Here is a 17,869-nt window from a genome sequence, read left to right as displayed (position 1 = left end):
TGGCTTATACACTGACGTCTATAGTACATGAGAATGACTGTTTTCAAAATGAATCATTTTTCAAGATTTCCAGTATTCCAGACCTTTCTCAATTCTCAATCCATGATATTCAGAAAATCAAACAGCTTGATCATCAAGGCAAAGAGAATACAGTTTTAATGAATGAGAAGAGACTGTAAATTTGAGTGATACTGTATTGACACATTACAAAACCTACATGTACATTTTAGTGGGAACCAACAGAGTAGAATGATTATTCGAACCTGGCTTCCCTCTCACTCCAATGATATCTCCTCGTCGTATTTTATTATGGATTGCTGTGAAGTCTTGATCTGAGGATTTAGCATCAGCCATCACCTGAATCTTGACACCTTCTCCCCTCAAGTCATAGAATATTAATTTAGCACCTGACAAACGCTTAGCATGGATTCTACCTGTATAGTAAATGGCAAAACATAAATCTCAGTTCTTAACTGCCACCTTCACGATTCAGATATTTTTGCTGAGAGGCATGAATCTTCGTATTCAATACTTAATGAAACAGAATTGGGTAACTAAATACTACTGGGAACTTAACTTCAAGGTAGCATAGAAGGGATAATCATTGTTTCATGTCAGCTAGTATTTAATCCCTTTAGAAACTGTTTTCCCCTAACTATGCTTTTTTATTAGATATTTATTAGCCACGTTAGGTGTCCCAAACACCTTGAAGTCATTAACAACGATCAAACTGAAGGCCTATCACTTCAAAAGAGGAAAAGGCACAAACTGAGTGGCATATGCCTGCTCTTTCAGAGCAGGAACACTTAATTATTTATAATAGTTTTGCTGTACTGATGCCTCTCTTTTTTTGTATGTCTCCTCAGAATAGTCCACCACAATTTTGCTCTCAAAGTCTTACAGGCTGAAAGAATAATATACAAAATAATTTTTGACAACAGAGGAATAAATTTCCCAACTTACCACTAACTGACACAACATCTTCATGCCATGTACCATCCTCAATATCCTGGTATTTTTGGATGAATTCTGCGAGTGAGATTGATACGTGGAACTTGTGAGGATAAGGTGGCTCATCACTGGCTTTTAAAGCCTCCACAGCTTGGCTACGAATTTTATAGTATTGCTGTGGAAAAGAAGAGTCCAAGCAAAATCCTTTAAAAAACCAAAAACATTTCATTTAAAATAATCATTTTAGGAATAAGGATTTATCTAAGCAAACAGTGTTTAAATGACTGCCTTTTGGAAATAACACCCAATTTCTGATGTTAAATCCTCTTTCCCTTAAGGCATTCCCTGTTGCAGTTAACAGGAAAAATAATTGTCTTAGGCGAGACAGAGTAAAATCAATAAGTGGCATTCTATAAGATTAATTAAGGTAAAGGCCCTTATCTTACGAGGGTAATGGTGGGCACCTTTTACCCTCTTACCCCCTTTCCTCCTTCATTGCTCCGTTTTAGGGAAGTCAATGGAACAAGACAGGGATAGAACTGGTGACGTCCAGCTCAGAAAGCCACTCACTAACCAACTGACCTACATTTGTACCCCTGAATGATAAAAGAAAAGAACCAGCTTTAAATTGCACTTATATTTATCTTGGTTTCTTTAGGTGTGCATGCTGTGAATTATGCAGGGTTTTCAATAGGAATTATAGTAGGTGGCAAACCCTGAGGAGTAGGAGGAGAATGCACAACGCATACCAAAGGAGCACTTTCTTGGGCCAGGAAAAAAATTGACAATTGGACCTCTTAGGATATTTTAACAAAACACTAATATCATTAGGTTTTGACTTTATATTCTAATTTTTTTTTTTTTGAAATTCAGGTGACTGCAAGACAAATTTTGGGTTTTCAAATGAAGCTTAAAACAGTGTGACATAGCCCCTTTAACGCTTCCTTGCATTCTTTACAGTTGTGTGCAATCATTTCATCTGTTGTGACCAAAAACACCTTTTACAAATGTGACCTCACACGGGAAAACGTACACTAACGTTTTAACGTTTAACGGCCGAAAGCGTTAGCCGTTAGCCATCATCAGTCAGCCGTTAGTAATCCGTTAGTCAACGTTAGACCGTTTCACCAAACCGTTAGTAGTATAGATAAAGCGTTAGTGGTTACCTTGTAACCGTTAGAAAAATTTAGCATTCGTTAGTTCATTTAGCCGTTAGAAGGACCGTAACTGTTACAGTGCTTTTGGATTGGAGCACTCAAATACCACTCGTAGTAACTAAGTACTTGTGTCATGTGATGCTGTCTCTTAATTACGTATAATATTATTCTTTGTCCAGTAACATCAGAAAGAAAACTTGGTTCTAGCCAGCATTATCTTCATAAAAGACAAGTGTGAGAATAAACTGAATAAAAGCCAAACACTTGCCGCGATTTCTTCCGCCACCCCGGCCCCAGATTGTATTTTCTTTACGAAGCATTGAGATGATTACGAATGTGTTCTACGAACTGCTACCCTAAAAAGTTATATAAAATTATCTTTGAGGAATAACTGACAAAGATAGATCAATCCTGGCAACAAAAGGTGGAGGGCAAAGTTACAAGTCATGTAAACCCTTTAAATAGAAGGAGCGATCGAGTTAATAAGTGCGATAGTGATCTCGCTGCGTGGCTATCGCCTGAATACAGAAATAAATTTTTATCAATCGCAGAGCAGAGCTTGAGTAAAGAAGTCGATCGTAAAATCATGCGCTGATCAGTGCCACAATAATGTTTTCATTGCACCCACTGATTTATTATGAAAAACCAACAAAAGGGATCGCCAGCACAGTATGCAAATAAAATGGTCTCAAGTCCCAGTCCTTTTTTTCAAACGAAACATTTCCATGACAACATAACATTGCGAAATACGTTGGAAGTGCGGAGTTTAGTTTTAATTCACAACGTGATGGCCGAGATTGAACACGAAGGAGAAGATTTTGAGGAAGTAGGGGAAAAAGTGAAGAAATTTCTGCGAGATAGCTGTGGTTGTACTCTTGGTCCAAAGAACAGTCCATGTTCCGGACAGTTTACCGAAGAAACAGTGTTGTTTACTTTAACATTGTGTCCACGTGTCTAGATACCCGGCAGCCGGGAAGTGCTTTCAAAAAGCTAGATACCCGGCAGTCAGAAATTTTGACCAAAAGCAGTGTTTGAAATCGCTTGAGTGTTCTAAACAACTTCCTGGTGTTTTTACTTAAAGTAAATGAGGTATTTCGTGTAAACTGGACGTGAATTTCCGACTGCCCGGCATCTAGTATTTTGAAAACTGTACCCGTGAGTCAAGATTCTAAATAATAATTATGCTTTAATGCAAGCGCGGAGAATTTGTCCACAACATTACGAAACCTTTATTTAGAATCGCTTGGCATTTCTGAACAAACACTAAATACTCTGGTGAGGTTTCGTTGGTAATTTCTGTGGATATTCATCGGGAGTTGACTTAGTGTGTCAGAACTTGAATATTTTTCAAGTGTCAAAAACATTGAGATTACACTCTATGCCCAAGCTCAACAGTCGCTTCTGCTTTTAACCAAAGGCAATATTTATAATCGCTTGAGATTTCTAAACAAAATTTAATATCTTATGTTCTTAGAGGAATTAAGCGAGCTATTTGGAGAAAATTGGTCAAAATTTCTGACTGCCAGGTATCTAGTTTTTTGAAAGCACTTCCCGGCTGCCGGGTATTAATTTAAACAACTGCCTTGAATTGTCGAGTGCTGAGCTTGATCTTGTGATTTTAACCTGTATCCAGGCATTCACCCGAGCTGAGTTCATTGGATGTAAAAAGAGTCCTCATTGCTCATTTTATTACCAGTCGAAACCAATTTGTAAGGACATGTTTTTGTGCTTTTACGGCGTCAGCTACTCTTGATTCGTCGACTTAAAGAGCATTACGAGAAATACGGTATCTGCCTACGGCAACACAAGGCGACTCCCAACTGTAGTGAATAAATCTTTTCAGATTTTATGCATTCTAGTTCTTTCGTCAAACCCTATGAAGGCCTTTAATTCTGCGTGGCTTACTTCATGAAAACGAGCAGTGCGCTCGGAGGTATTCAAGAGCTTTTGACGGGCATAACTACTTTCCGTTTACCATTAATTCCCATATATCATCTCCTATGAAAACTAAGAAAAATATCTAACTCATTATGATTATCTAAAACAAAGTAAATGCCAGTGGCTTCCACGGAATCTGGGACTTGAATATTATCGAGCTGGTCATTTCCAGCGAGCTTTTAATTTTCTTCAGGATCGGTGTCATCATTCGCGCCTTTGGTGTCACCGTCTTCATCGCCACTTTTAAAGCCATCTGAATCAAAATTGCTATCACTAGTATCCCCTCTTCTTACAGGAAAACCATAAAAGCTCCGAATCCTAAAAAAAGTAACGATATCGCCATCGTTTGATGCGTTACTTCACGCATCAGCCGGACGTTCGCCAGACGGTTTGTTGAGTCTCTTATCTTCTCTTATCAGCTGTCAAAATAAATATGCTCACAAGACGACAAATGATTGGTCAATTATCCTCCTAAATCTCCATAACAACAAAAAATACAGATTCACTAAGGGGGAGTGAGAGCAGGCCTAAGATCAAGCCGCCATGATTGTTTGTTGCCGGTTACGATAATTCAGGGGTCGTCGCGCGCGGCCAGTTACGGCCGGTTTGGATGTCGATGGGTTAAAAATCTGCAACACTTAATTATTTATCATTCGCCAGTTAGGCTTACCCTTCAACTTTAGTTGAGTTTTTCGGATAAATGACTTCCTCCAACAGTTAAAAGCTTTCAGGTATTCTATTCACTAACCGTCTAAAGCCTCTAGCCATTCACTAGCTGACCATTTTAATGCTTTAAGCTGCTTCCGAAGCGCTTGTTAGTCGAAGTAACTTAACCGTTAAACGCTTGCAGCAATGCGTTAGCATGACTTTGCAAACCGTTAGCGGTGCCTGTAAAACCGTTAGCATACCGTTAGGTACCGTTAGCTTTCATTACCCGTCCGTTAGTTAGCCGTTAGTTTTGCCCGTTTAACGTTAAAACGTTAGTGTACGTTTTCCTGTGTGAGGTCACAAATGTTGTATTGTCACCCTTCAAATGTAGTTAGCAAATCAGGCAGCTTACACCAAGTACTGGAATAAAGGTCTGCTGCCTCAAAATCGTGTGTTCTCCATCTGTGATCACCGCCTTTTACATGGAAAGGGAAACAGAGATCGCCGCCAAAATTACTCATAATTCAGGGGTCTCTTTTGTTTTTTTGTGAAAAGAACTTTCCCACCCAAGGCTTGTGTTCCGTGGGACTGTTTCTGGCGTTATTTTCAAAATTAGGGGTAACTTCCAAGGAAAGGTAGAGTAGCGTAAAAAACGTAAGTTGACAGTCTCTTTTGAGTCTCGATTTTCAACTCAATCCTCGAGTTAGGTAATACGGAATCTACAAAACAATGATTTGTGGAATCCCACAAGGCAGTTCTATTACTATTTCTACTTCATATAAATGATTTGCCAAATTGTTCTAGCGAACTGACATTTAGCATTTTTGCTGATGATACTAATACATGTATCTTTGCATCAGGAAAAAATCTAAACTTCCTAAATCAATTAATGAATTCTGAACTTCATATTTAGTCTCAAATCCTCAAGGAAACAATGGCAAAATGTTGCATACGCTTTTCACATAATGAATTGAACTCACTTTCACCAACATTTCAATGATTACAGTACGTCTAAATACTTGTTTTTCATAGTATCCGCCATTTTTGGTATGTCGCCAGCATGCTTATTCGAGAAAGCCTGGAGTGAGGACTGATGACGCCACTTACTCAACATAGAGCTCGCTGCTACTTGAGTAAACAATGGAACACATGTCTGAAAGCGAAGCTTTGTCTTCTATCAACCATGATTTATCGACCTCGGAGTTTGACTTCGAAAAACATTCTGAGTCACTGACCTGTGATTATGAAGATTTAGACTCGTGGCTACTGAGGAAAAAGCAGCTGCATATCAATGGAAAAGAGCTCAAGAGGAAGAACAAGAGGAAATGCTTCAAGATCGTTTGAATTAAGTGAGATTAGATGGTATGTTGGAATCTGTTTACCCATTGTTCCCTTCATTTGTAAAAATTCAAATTTCTCATCATTTTTGTAGGTGTAAAGGTACGTGTTGTTCTTTGGACAATGAATGCTTCTGCTGTAGCGAAATTGATGGCTGCCAGGGGAAGATGGAAGCAGTTACAGATGATGGAGAACTACCACCCATCTGTCTAGGTTTCATTCTTGTTGTCTAGACAAGAGGGTTTGAGGAATAGCCGCCATAGGATTAAGAAACCAAAAGAACGAGCGATACACATTAAATATTTTTAGTGGTGTGTATAAATACCCCATTGAGGTCCCAAACAAGACAAATAAACTGTTGGTGTGAAACTGATCGTAGAAATCTATTGAGGAGGAAAATTATTGCCATTATTGCAGCCGTATTATCGAAGCATACTCAATAATCACATGGACTGTAAACAGTCTTTGACACTATCGGACCAGAGTGGTATAAATTCAAAAGTTTACTCCGTAGGTTTCTAATTAAGAGTGCCATCTGAACGATCAATTAGCTGTGCTTGTTAGTGAAAGTTACTTCTGTGGTAGTTCGAGAGAGAAAAGTCTTTGAAACTACATGTATTCTGTGCGATTGCCGAGGAAAAATAATTCTTTGTCCATGTGATCGAAGCATACTCAACAATCACATGGACTTCAAGTTTACTGCGAGGGCAGTTCACAGACCTTACTGGATACATGTCATCAATAACACTGCAGGAGAAGACCTTTCTGGAAACAAATACTTCTTTGAACGTAAAACTATTCCGTAATGACTCGCCCAAGACCCCAAGTTTCATTGCCTAAAATTGTTGTTTGCTTATTCCCTTACAAGAAAAATCAACAATTACTGTCCTAAATTACTGTAGGATCTTTAAATTTCTGATTACTATCAATCAGCCAAAACAGTGAACTTTTGTTTGTTGCAGGAGAAGCATCTGTGGTTTCATATCGGGCTATTAAAACCTTATAAATTATATTATAATAATGCAAACATGCAGCATTAACCTTACTGTATTTATTTAAAAATATCATGATTCATTATTATTTTATGTGTTGGTCATGACTTTTATTTGATATGGTGGCTCCTAAAGAAATGAACACCGAGAAGTGAAACCACTTACAGCATTAATTTCGATGCTTCGCACTTTCTTTGACTATGGTTTGTGATACCTGCATAAGATTTGGTAGAGTGACACTGGGATCAGGTTAATTGGGAAAATATTATTTACAGAAGAGGCAGGAGAAGAGAAATAGAAACAACAATGTGTTGCCCTCATACGAAGTTTCAACTCAAGGTATAAAACAAAGCTTTCTCTACATGTACTTCGTTCTGCAATGATGCTGTTCTCTGTTCGCTTAACGCTTGTTCTTTTTTGAGAATGAAACCTGATACTGGCGAACAAGTCTAGCACCAAGATGTTTTACGACCGAATAGACCATCACTAAAATTTTCCTTTAGTTCATTGTATTTAAGAAGAGATTAAAAATACATGAATCGTTGTGTTACTTGGTTGGGCACATGGTATGTAAATATTTCTTAATGTTTACACTGAAATTTACATTCGATTCCAATAAAATCCATCGCGCGGTAAAGCTCGCTGTTTTACTTTTATATTTTAAATACACGACATTTTCTTATTTACCAGTTCCTGTTGTCTTTTAATCAAGGAGTAATGTTCTCGCGAAAGTTGAATCGAGTATGAATAAGATCAACAAGGTTTTGCACCAGCGATTTTGTGAGAATCGAGTGTTGAGGATTGAGTTTGATTTCAAGTGAATTGCGTCTCTATTCTCAACTTACTTTTACATGGTACTGTAGGCGGCAAGTTCCAAGCAATAGCTGGCAAGTTTCGCCAGACGTCAGCTCTTATTGAAAAACCCTTATTATGTATGCTGGGGAATTCACAATTTTGGCATTTAAACATTTAAAAAATTATGCATGTTTCAGGGTTCCCCATCTAAAGAATTATTTTTTGTCTTATTTACATCACAAGCTTGGGTGTTTTGGACATACTATATACTGGCTTTTTGTTTGAGGACGGAGGGCAGACGTTTCGTCTGGTTGTCTATCATTTCCCGTTCAGTACTTTGACACTATAAATAATTATGTAGATTTATTGGCTTCTTCGTTTTCCTTTTTTTGGACTTGGGTATCTCAGGAAACCATGGCCTGAAACTAAAAAGAAGTCATATCGCCTTGTTTTGCTTACAACACAGAATAATCGATCTACTGGCACTTCATTAATGCAATAAGCTTAACTAGTTTATTTTTTTTCCCCTCCAAACTCAAGAATGTAAACAGCATTTGCAGTTATCAGGCCTCCTTGAGAGCTTTCTCCCAAGCAAAGAATTTTGGGCAATTTTTCAACATGACTTGTGACAATATCATGTGAGTGAAAATTCTCAGAATCCCAGGATGAAAGCCAATAACAAAGCTTGAAGCTTTTCGTGCCTAGTGCCATCAAGATTTGCATGGAGTTAGAATTTTGAAGTACATGTAAAGGCCTCTTTAGAAATACTTTCTGGCTTCATACGCTATAAAGCTCTCTGGAAGCTCTCCACATTTGTGAATTGAGAAAACCCACTTTGCATAAGATAAAATTCATCAATCCGACTTGTGACAATCATGTGAGTGAAAATTCTCAGAATTCCAGGGTAAAAACCAATAACAAAACTTGAAGATTCTCGTGTCTGGTGCCATCAAGATTTGCATGGAGTCAGAAGTTTGAAGTAAAGGCCTTTTAGAAATACTTTCTGGCTTCATACGCTATAAAGCTCTCTGGAAGCTCTCCACATTTGTGAATTGAGAAAACCCACTTTGCATAAGATAAAATTCATCAATCACTTTTATGTCAATTTGTCAAAATTGTCCCATGGGCAGAAATCACTTGAAAAATATGACCTGGTCAGACAAGCAAAGAATTTTGGGCAATTTTTCAACAAGACTTGTGACAATCATGTGAGTGAAAATTCTCAGAATCCCAGGGTGAAACCAATAACAAAACTTAAGGGGACTTCAGAGGGGGGAGGGGAGAGAGGGTGATGCAAGAGCACTGAAATTATGAGTAACAGCAAAAAATATATCTACAAAGAACGCCGTTTTTCTTTGTTTTATACTAGTATAATATTATTAAATTGAAAGAAAAAATGAACAAGTAAGGAGAGCAAAATATGCATGCTTAGACATTAGCAAGTTAATTATCAAAAAACACAATTCTCAGAAACACTTAACTCAATTTTCACTCACATTGGGATCCAAGGATTCTTCCTCCAATTCGTCCTTCTTTTTGTCTTCGACACCTGGGCAACCTTGCGTCTAAGAAAGTAAAACCCAATCAGTGAGTATTCTGAACAAGCTTCGGCCACGTGTCTGTAATTTCAAAACAGTAGAGTACACTTTACTTTCAAACTCTCCTCTTTGGCCTGCTTTTCTTTGGCTTTCTTCTCTGCCTTGAGCCGTCTCTTGAGCTCACTGTTATCAGAAATGCAAAGAAATGTTAAGTAAATCGTTACAAATCTTAAGCGACCGCTGAAATGCCATGGCCACACATAAAATTCACGTACTTTTTGCTAATCTTCTCTTCGCCACTGGCGTCTGCCATGTTGGACATAAAAAGGAAACCCTCATGGGTTCGGAATACTCCTGTCTGATTGGTCAAATGTGGGTAAGGCCTCCACAGCGCACGCGTAGTCCGTGCAAAAATCACCCGCGAAAACATGATCTTGGCTCGAATGCTTTCGCCGAAATTCTGAATCCTCGAAAGTTTTTCTGAAGTCGATTGAGATCCATTGTGATTACAGTCTCCCACCACGTTCAATGTTTTACGTCTAGACGCTTTGTTTTGGACATTTCTTTCATTTTCGTCTCAAATCCACAGAATTCACACTGACGTGTCGACATATGGATAGGCAACTGATTTACCCAGACCTCCACGAGTTCGTCCACAGGACACCCACGGAATATCTGACGATTTCCAAGGGCCCTTGTCGCATTACTAGCAATTGTGGAAATCATAAATTTTGCTATGATTACTGCTTTCATTTACAAAGCGGGACTGTTGAATTTCGTTTCTTTGTTGCTGTCCAGTTCCACTAACAGGGCCAACTCATTATTATTATTATTTTATTATTATTATCATCATCATCATCATTACAGTTTGATGCTAGTTTGGTTTGGAGAATTACGAATAGAGCTTAAAATATTACACTTCAAAGACCAAATGGGTCAACACTGCTGGGGTGTGATCCAAAGCTATCACAAGATCCTGTGAGACCCATGTATATATATGTGATTTGCCACCTGGGAAGTCTGTATAGCAAAAAACTGTGACCTTGGTCTTGAAAGAGCTGCCTGAGGCCACACAGTTTTTCTCTATATGAACCTCCCAGCTGGCAAATAACATATATATACATGGATTTCATGTATACGGATCGACCCCTAAGAGGTAAATAACTTATTTTCTTCCTCTCTCTCTCTCTTCCTCTCTGAAATCACTTTTTTAATTTTTGACTCGCACCATGCTTGATAGCGAATGCAGTAAGAGACTTACAAACTGAAGGTTTCAAAGAGCAATATTTTTATTTGAATTCTATTTCTATACCTCCTGTCTAATAAAAATCTGTTTTGAAAGACTTACCGGTAGTTCTGTATGTAAACGGATTCGGTGTCAAAAAATGGAGATTTAAGGTCATTACACAAGCTCACGCAACTAGGGCTAGGATTCCGCCGGGTTGGCGGGCAAGATAGAAAAATTCTGCCCACTCCCAGAGCCGATCAGATTGCAGGATTTGCAGGTATGACTGCACAGTAACAACAAAGAAGTGATTTTTCAACTTACCAATTTATTTGCAGATTAATAATAATGATAATATTGACAATATTATAATCATTCTTAAAATACAGTTGTAATGGCAAAACTTGTCGCTATTACAAGGCCTATATCATTTAAAAATAATATTATTTTCTACTCCCAAGACTAGTTTGATGTACACCAAAGACAAGGACCCTGAAAGTAAAATTGTCCATGTAGCTGTGACCTTAAAAGTAATATTGTCTCTTTGGGTCAATGCATTCTCTCTTTGTGCTATTTACAAATATGTCACCTTCTGTAGACCTTAAAAATTCATGGTTAATGCAGAAAATACTTTGTTCATCGTGTGTACTTAAAATATTCTACATTACAAATTGAATTAAAATAAGAAATGTGCCCCATTTAGGGTAAGTTGAAAACATTTCATTGCAATTGAAAATAATTTTTGAATTCTACAGGCAATCATTATTTTACGTGACTCCTTTCTTGTGTACCAAACTTATAAACCTGTATAAGTATTGCAATGTCAATTGATATTTGGAGCATTCCACAGACCCAAAATTGGACTGGAGCAGTCTTGACAATAAAATAACAAGTTTTGAACACATCTCCTGAAAGCCACATCACCACCATTTTCACACTACAAAGAAAAGAAAGACATTTGAAAAACACTCACTATACCACTATTTTCTTAGAATTCTACAAAACAATTTTTATAAGACCTTTTATCGCTTTATTGTTTCCAGGTAAATATTTAAGAGTTTTTGGTCAGTATGTCATTAGCATTTTTAAATGATTACATATTAAGCACATGTTAAATTTCATCTTTGAACTTGAAAATGACTGTAAAACGGTCGAAACGTTGTTGTATTTTAATGCAAAATATATAGTAAAATCCATTTCTAAAAATTTGTTGATTCGAATGATACTTTTAAGTTTACTGAATTTAACTATCAAATTTTTATTTTTTTCATCATTTACTATACAATATTATTACTTAAGGAGTGATCAGTCAAGAAAAAGAAATACTTTAAAACTTGCTTTCCCCTAAAGAATGATGGAGATAAAAACATCATGACAACAATGATTTCAATAAGTACACACACCCAACTTCTAAAATGTGATCATCAATAATTATTTTGCTTTCGAAGTGTGGTGTTTGGAAGTATTCTAGAAAATGGCATGCTCCCAGACACCCCTAGAGAAAGGAGCAGTTTAATAACCCCTTGTTGATAGAGTCAGTTGCTCTACTCAAACCAGCCGTCAACTTCAAATTTGATTGAAATCCCTGTTACAATGATCTTAAAGTTTGTTTTTTAAAATCTTTGTGGAATAGAGAACATTCGCGGTGTCAGCAGGGGGCCAGCAGCGAAGCCTGGAACTGAGTTTACATGATGGCCCCAGTTTAGAAATTTGACCAAGTTGAGACTGAGTACATGGATGTCATTAGGGGCCATAACCGGCGTAACACCTGTTATGGCTGAGCCCAGTCAATGTTGCAGGTGATGGTTGCTGTAGAATGAATATTCATGAAGTATTTAACAAATTGAAATTTATTTATAAACATGTACCTTCTAAAGAAAATATAATTGCTGCCTGATTCTAAGATGTGTTTTTGGTAAAAATCCGAACACTTTCTGTAAGAACCTTTGGAGAACACCCCTGATCGATCGTTGTTGGATTCCGATGCCATTTTCAGCAACATTATCAATGCACCGTACATATACCCGGTACTTGATACAAATTGGATTCCACTGACCATTTTCAAGGTTCTGTGATGCATCCCCATTTTCACATGGTTAGTAAATATCTTTATTCATTGTGAAGTTTATCTTTTTGGCCCGTTTCATTTTCGTCACTTTTTGATTGAGAAAAATAATATAAAATTTGCTCCTCAGAGTGCAGGAAAATGCATTTCTGAGGGTCTAATTTTAAGAATTTTCTGGGGGAGCATGGCCTCAGACCCCCCTAGGGGCCCTGTATTTACATGTTATGGTTGAAATCTTGAGTGTTACACCTGTCATTTTAATTTAATGAACAGTTAAGAGGCTGCTAATACTTGGGACAAATACTTGAATGAAAATTCAAGTGTATCTTAAAAAGAAGCTTTATACCTTCCGGGACTTTGTGATGGCAGTTGTGAAACAGTACATAGCTTTATTTCCTTTAAAATTGGGATTGCAATCAAATTCTCCTTTTTTGTAGGTGTGAAATTGAAATGTAGTAAACTCTAGAATTTCCACAGTTCAATACAAGGTTCAATATCTTCCTGAGACGACGAACTCCATGATTCTCCGCTACATTAAAAGAAATATTTCGCAGCACACTCAACTGGGAAAATAGCTCAACATCAAGACTGATGGCTCAACTGACCTAAAACAAAGCTGGGCCTTCACTTCATCAGTCTGGATGGTATCAGAATCAGAAAACAAAGGTCGAAAGCTAGAATCAAATACCATTTCCCAGGTCAAGCGGCTGCTGACACTGTGAATGTTCTCTATTCCACAAACATAACTGGTCATGTTCTCAAGATGATACTCAGAAGGCATTGTTTCAACTCTGTACAGCCACAAAGAAAAGCTAACAGAAAATAAAAACATTACTGAAAAGCAAGTTCATATTTCATAGTCAAATCACCACAAACAGCATCCTTGCATGTCACCCATGCTTGTAACAGTTATGGAATGATTGACAGATTTCTTTACTGGGGCAATCATGGAAAGCCCAAAAGTGGCTGGTCTGATATGTTGGAAAAAAAATCACCAGATGTATTAGTTTGTCTCCATTGGCCACCCTACTGCACTTTTTATTAGTAGATGGTACATGGTTGATTCCTTACTTTTCACCTCCTACTTTTCAATCACAGCTGTCTACTTGCATGAAATATGAATCCCTTGGACAACCCTGTTTTGTGCCTGAATTTAGGGTGCGTTTGATTGACCCTATTCTGGATGAAGAATACAAGTCATGTACGTGTACTGATGATTTAAATGGGTATGTCTGGCATTTTGAAGCAACAAGGATGATAAAGATATGTTCAATTAAAATAGCATTTTAGCAGGTGTTTGACAATTTTAATTTGAATTACCCCGGTACATCTATAACTTCTATTCCGTGCATTCCTATTCCCGAATATGGTCAATAGAGCACACCCCTAATGTACCAACCTCATTCCCACAATGGACTGATTGACATAATTTCGGTAGAATTGAGGAACACCAAGGATAGCTTCTGAAAAGACTGCCAAGAATCCAACAGATTCCACAAACATTGGGAAGCTTAGCAACAAGTAGGTAACATAACCACCAACAGCAACGAATATTAACACACACAGTACATAATCCGAAAAGTGTGTCCAATCCCAAAAGTGTCTTCTTTGAAAATCTAGGTGAAGAGTGAGAGTTCAAACGTTTGTCAGTAATTTACATCCTGTATTATTTGTATTGTACCTCATGTTAGGCTAAGCTTAATTTAGGAATATCGGTAGTCACCCAACAACATCCATTATCATTGTAGGGGATTACAAAAACAAGAATTAGTTTATGTAATAGCCTGTTAGTAGGCTCTTCTTATGATGAGAAAGCAATCACAAAGCAAGCAAATTTAGCCAAATCAACAGTCAACAACATGAATGAATTAAAGCGCTTTTTATCGGCTGTCAGTACTTATAATTGAAACCAATGTTTAATAAGATTATTACAGTTTGTATTTCTTGCATGTTTGAATAATGATTCTCAAACTCTAGTTAACAAGATGGCTACGAGCGGTTCCGTTGGATGGACAAACAGTTAAACAAAATTTAATTGTCCAGTACTGTTATATAGCAAGCCACCAGAGAGAAAGAGCTGACAGATATTGAACATATTCAATTTTCGTATATTCTTGACATTCTTACATATGTTTTCCCAGTTCAAACCAACAATTCTCATGACGCTATGTCAAATGTATGGCTGTGGGATTAAATCCCATGCTCAAATTAGTCTGCAATCTTTGTGCTTTCAAAATAATTAATTAATTCTTCCATCAAGAACAAAATAACATTTCAAGTGTCCTTATCCACTTCTGCAAAAACACCCTCACAAAACTCTGAACTGTTCTGTTGAAGCATAACAAAATTAAACTTGTTTTTGCTCCTTAATTAATTCTAACAATTCTAAGGTCTGTAACTTCTTGATCAATACTAGCCATTGACCAATAATGTTTCAAATAATAACCTTGCGTTCCTTTCTAATTTTTGACGATGAATGATGCAAGATGATGTATATGGGTTATTTGACCAAGCTTGTTTGGTCAAGATGGCTGGATATTGGCCAAGTTCTATTTTTGCATGTTTATGGACCGAGATGAAGTCGAGGTCCATAACCACGCAAAAAAAAGAACGAGGTCAATATTCAGCCATCTTGACCAAACAAGGTAAATGTAAAGTCTGCTACGAGCCTAGAAGGCCCATCAGGCCTCCTTCCTCTTTCCTTGGACATGTCTAGACACCTTTCTTACTAATAAACCATTACTTTTGTTATAGATAACAGTTAATCATCTTCAAGAAATGATCCCTTCAATAATAATTATTTCCCATGTACTCACCAAGAAATGATCTTTTCCTTGCACTCATGTCACTTTCTCTTCTGATTTTAGTACAAAGCTGTAACATCACGAGCATTGCAACAATCATAATGAAACTCTGAAGTAGCAATGGCAGCTCAAAATGACGGCCAAACCTGATGATGATAAACAATAGAGAAGAAGAGGCTTTTAAGTCAAAATCCTCACTTCACTCACTGTGCTCTCTTGACAAAGAACACCTTTATTTCCAAAATAAAATTGCTCACAGGGATGGAGATAACAGCCAGATGTCAGTATTAAGTGATCCAAATGATCAAAGTTTTTGAAAATTCCAGCCAATCTATCATGTGTGATGTTCCTCCTAACGGCAGCCCTTAATCAATGAAACAACAAACTGCAGATAGTAACTATCATTATTTTAATGTCCCAATATGCAATTTCAACAAATGAATATAACAGTAAATTGGCCTGGTCCACAGACTTAGCAGGGGGAAAACAAATGATTATTTGTTTCCACCCCTTGGTTTTAAATAAAACAACACATTCTCTCGACTGTCTTGCCTGAGGTATTTGTTATAATCATTGTCATCACAATTCATTGAGCTTAAGATTAGGATCCAGATTAAGACTGAGCTTACAACAGCAGCAGCTCTCAGGATTGGCTCAGAAAACAATAAACACACAGAACGATACAAAAGAAACAACGAACCCTAACTCTAAAAACAATAGAGCTGTGTCCTAAAGGGATCCAATGATTTTAGAGGTTGTAAAGAGCAGCCTGTGTCCTACATTGTATCTGGGAAACTGCTTACGACCTTTCATCTTGCGAATGAAATGGTGTGTTTTCTTCAATTATTGATCTTCAATGTTCCAGAAAATGAGTGTTTTGAAAACAGTCAATCTCTTAAGGCTTTTATGTTTGTGAGGATGCTAACCAGCTGCTTTATCACTAATATCAGGCATTTCTTTTGTTTATGCAGAAAATATCGTAATTATGCGGAGGATGCCGATTTTAGGGAATTACATGGATCCACATTGCCACAACCTGTCAGATGCCATGGATCCCATAAATAAACATTTCGCATTAGGTTACTAACTTAAAGGAGAGCCAATACTCGTCCCCTGTATTCCTCTTGTAGCAGCATCCCTTGAAAAACAAGGCATGCTATACACGTATATAACAATAACTGGACAGTTATTCCATAATCTAGACATGGCTATCAGGCCTAAAATGTTACTTATTATTTTGATATTATTACAACAACAAGAAATTGAGCCACTAGTTATAGTTACACTCTATTGGTACATGTACTTAAAGTCCTACTAAGACCAAAAAAATCAATTATTTTCTTGTCCTTGGATTTCAAAACTATGTTAACTGAAAATTGAGTGACCCAAGCTTTAAATCTTAATTTCAAAAGGACACATATTTACTTTAACTGAAACTTTCCTCTTTAATGATCTGCCATTACTTTCTTTGAAATCTTGAAAGAGCTGACATCAAAGACTCACTAGCATGAGAATGCAATGTGTCTGTACGCGGAGGAATTAATATGCAGCACAGGAGTTTTGGGCTTTCAGACTTTAAAACTTGTGATTTGCATATCATAATAAGATGTGTTTACATGTTGAAATTTTAAGCTAGTGAGTAAATGACGTCACTTTTCCCCAGACCCAACCCTCTGAGGACCAATTGCAATTGGTCCGGTTTGTAATGGTGGACCATGAAATCCAAAACTCACGCTCAAAGTAAGCAGCCTTTGGATCAAAATGAAAGCTCAAAATTTTGCTAGTCAGGTGTTAGCCACTTTCGAAATTTGAAGAAAAATAGGAAGTGACTTTTTTATCATACTTATAGCACTTTAATAGTTTACCTAGCAACTTACCAAAAAAATATTCTGAGGATGTTAGCCACAAGCAATGCCAAGCAGACATGCAAAGAAAAACCTTCCGCGTCCCTAGATTTCCATATGTCCCAATACTGAGGGACATAAGGAACAACAGCACCGACGATCATGGCGGCAGATGAGATCCAAGATACGGTCTGAAGAAAAAGCGTTACGAATCCCATTTTCTCAAAACTTGCGGCTACATCCACAGGATCACGCAAGGCATTTAAATTTGTATCCATGAGCCAATATCCAGTTCATACGACAAGTTGTTGAGGTGTCGCAAATGAAATAGTAGATTATCAACGCTGGTGATGAAGGTGAAAAGTATGGCGACCTTACGTCGCTTACGAAGATGGCACGATAAAAGGAAAATTATCCTTTCATTCCGCAGTGTATAAAATTTCCATTACAAATATTTGCTATTGTTCCATCAACCTTTTGTTCACAGAGGGAAACAAAAAATCCCTTCCAAGTAGTAGCTAACACGTCTTTTTTTGTGGTGCTTTTCACATTTCGTGTAAATTTACGTAACGCG

The 17,869-nt window shown here is 37.3% G+C and overlaps 2 protein-coding genes across 2 annotated transcripts in view; both read right to left on the bottom strand.

Annotated features, from left to right (window-relative positions):
* LOC137994192 (lysine--tRNA ligase-like) overlaps positions 1-9,928 on the bottom strand; it is a 28,371-nt gene extending 18,443 nt beyond the window's left edge. The window contains exons 1-5 of the mRNA XM_068839838.1: positions 9,633-9,928; positions 9,471-9,540; positions 9,316-9,384; positions 964-1,126; positions 264-434 (exon numbers count right to left, since the gene is read on the bottom strand). Coding sequence (XP_068695939.1) covers positions 264-434; positions 964-1,126; positions 9,316-9,384; positions 9,471-9,540; positions 9,633-9,787 — 628 coding nt within the window. The 5' untranslated portion in view covers positions 9,788-9,928. The remainder of the gene's footprint in view (positions 1-263; positions 435-963; positions 1,127-9,315; positions 9,385-9,470; positions 9,541-9,632) is intronic.
* Positions 9,929-10,890: 962 nt separating this feature from the next.
* LOC137994182 (solute carrier family 66 member 2-like) lies at positions 10,891-17,867 on the bottom strand. The gene is made up of 4 exons (XM_068839832.1): positions 17,329-17,867; positions 15,464-15,597; positions 14,047-14,263; positions 10,891-11,519 (listed from the first exon to the last, which is right to left on the bottom strand). The coding sequence occupies exons 1-4, from the start codon at positions 17,571-17,573 to the stop codon at positions 11,345-11,347; spliced, it is 771 nt and encodes a 256-aa protein (XP_068695933.1). The 5' UTR covers positions 17,574-17,867; the 3' UTR covers positions 10,891-11,344.
* Between the last annotated feature and the right edge of the window lie 2 nt (positions 17,868-17,869).

The sequence above is a fragment of the Montipora foliosa genome, chromosome 1, assembly GCF_036669935.1.
Source record: "Montipora foliosa isolate CH-2021 chromosome 1, ASM3666993v2, whole genome shotgun sequence".
NCBI classification, from domain to species: Eukaryota; Metazoa; Cnidaria; class Anthozoa; order Scleractinia; family Acroporidae; genus Montipora; species Montipora foliosa.
This window is presented reverse-complemented; position numbering and strand designations above follow the sequence as displayed.

What these genes read in the sequence shown, in the direction of transcription:
- LOC137994182 (XM_068839832.1), bottom strand. Translation starts at nt 17,573, where the DNA reads ATGGATACAAATTTAAATGCCTTGCGTGATCCTGTGGATGTAGCCGCA. An exon ending in AAGGAAAAGATCATTTCTTG is followed by an intron (nt 14,264 to 15,463) that starts GTGAGTACATGG and finishes CTCTTCACCTAG; the next exon opens with ATTTTCAAAGAAGACACTTT. An exon ending in CAGTCCATTGTGGGAATGAG is followed by an intron (nt 11,520 to 14,046) that starts GTTGGTACATTA and finishes TTTTCTTTGTAG; the next exon opens with TGTGAAAATGGTGGTGATGT.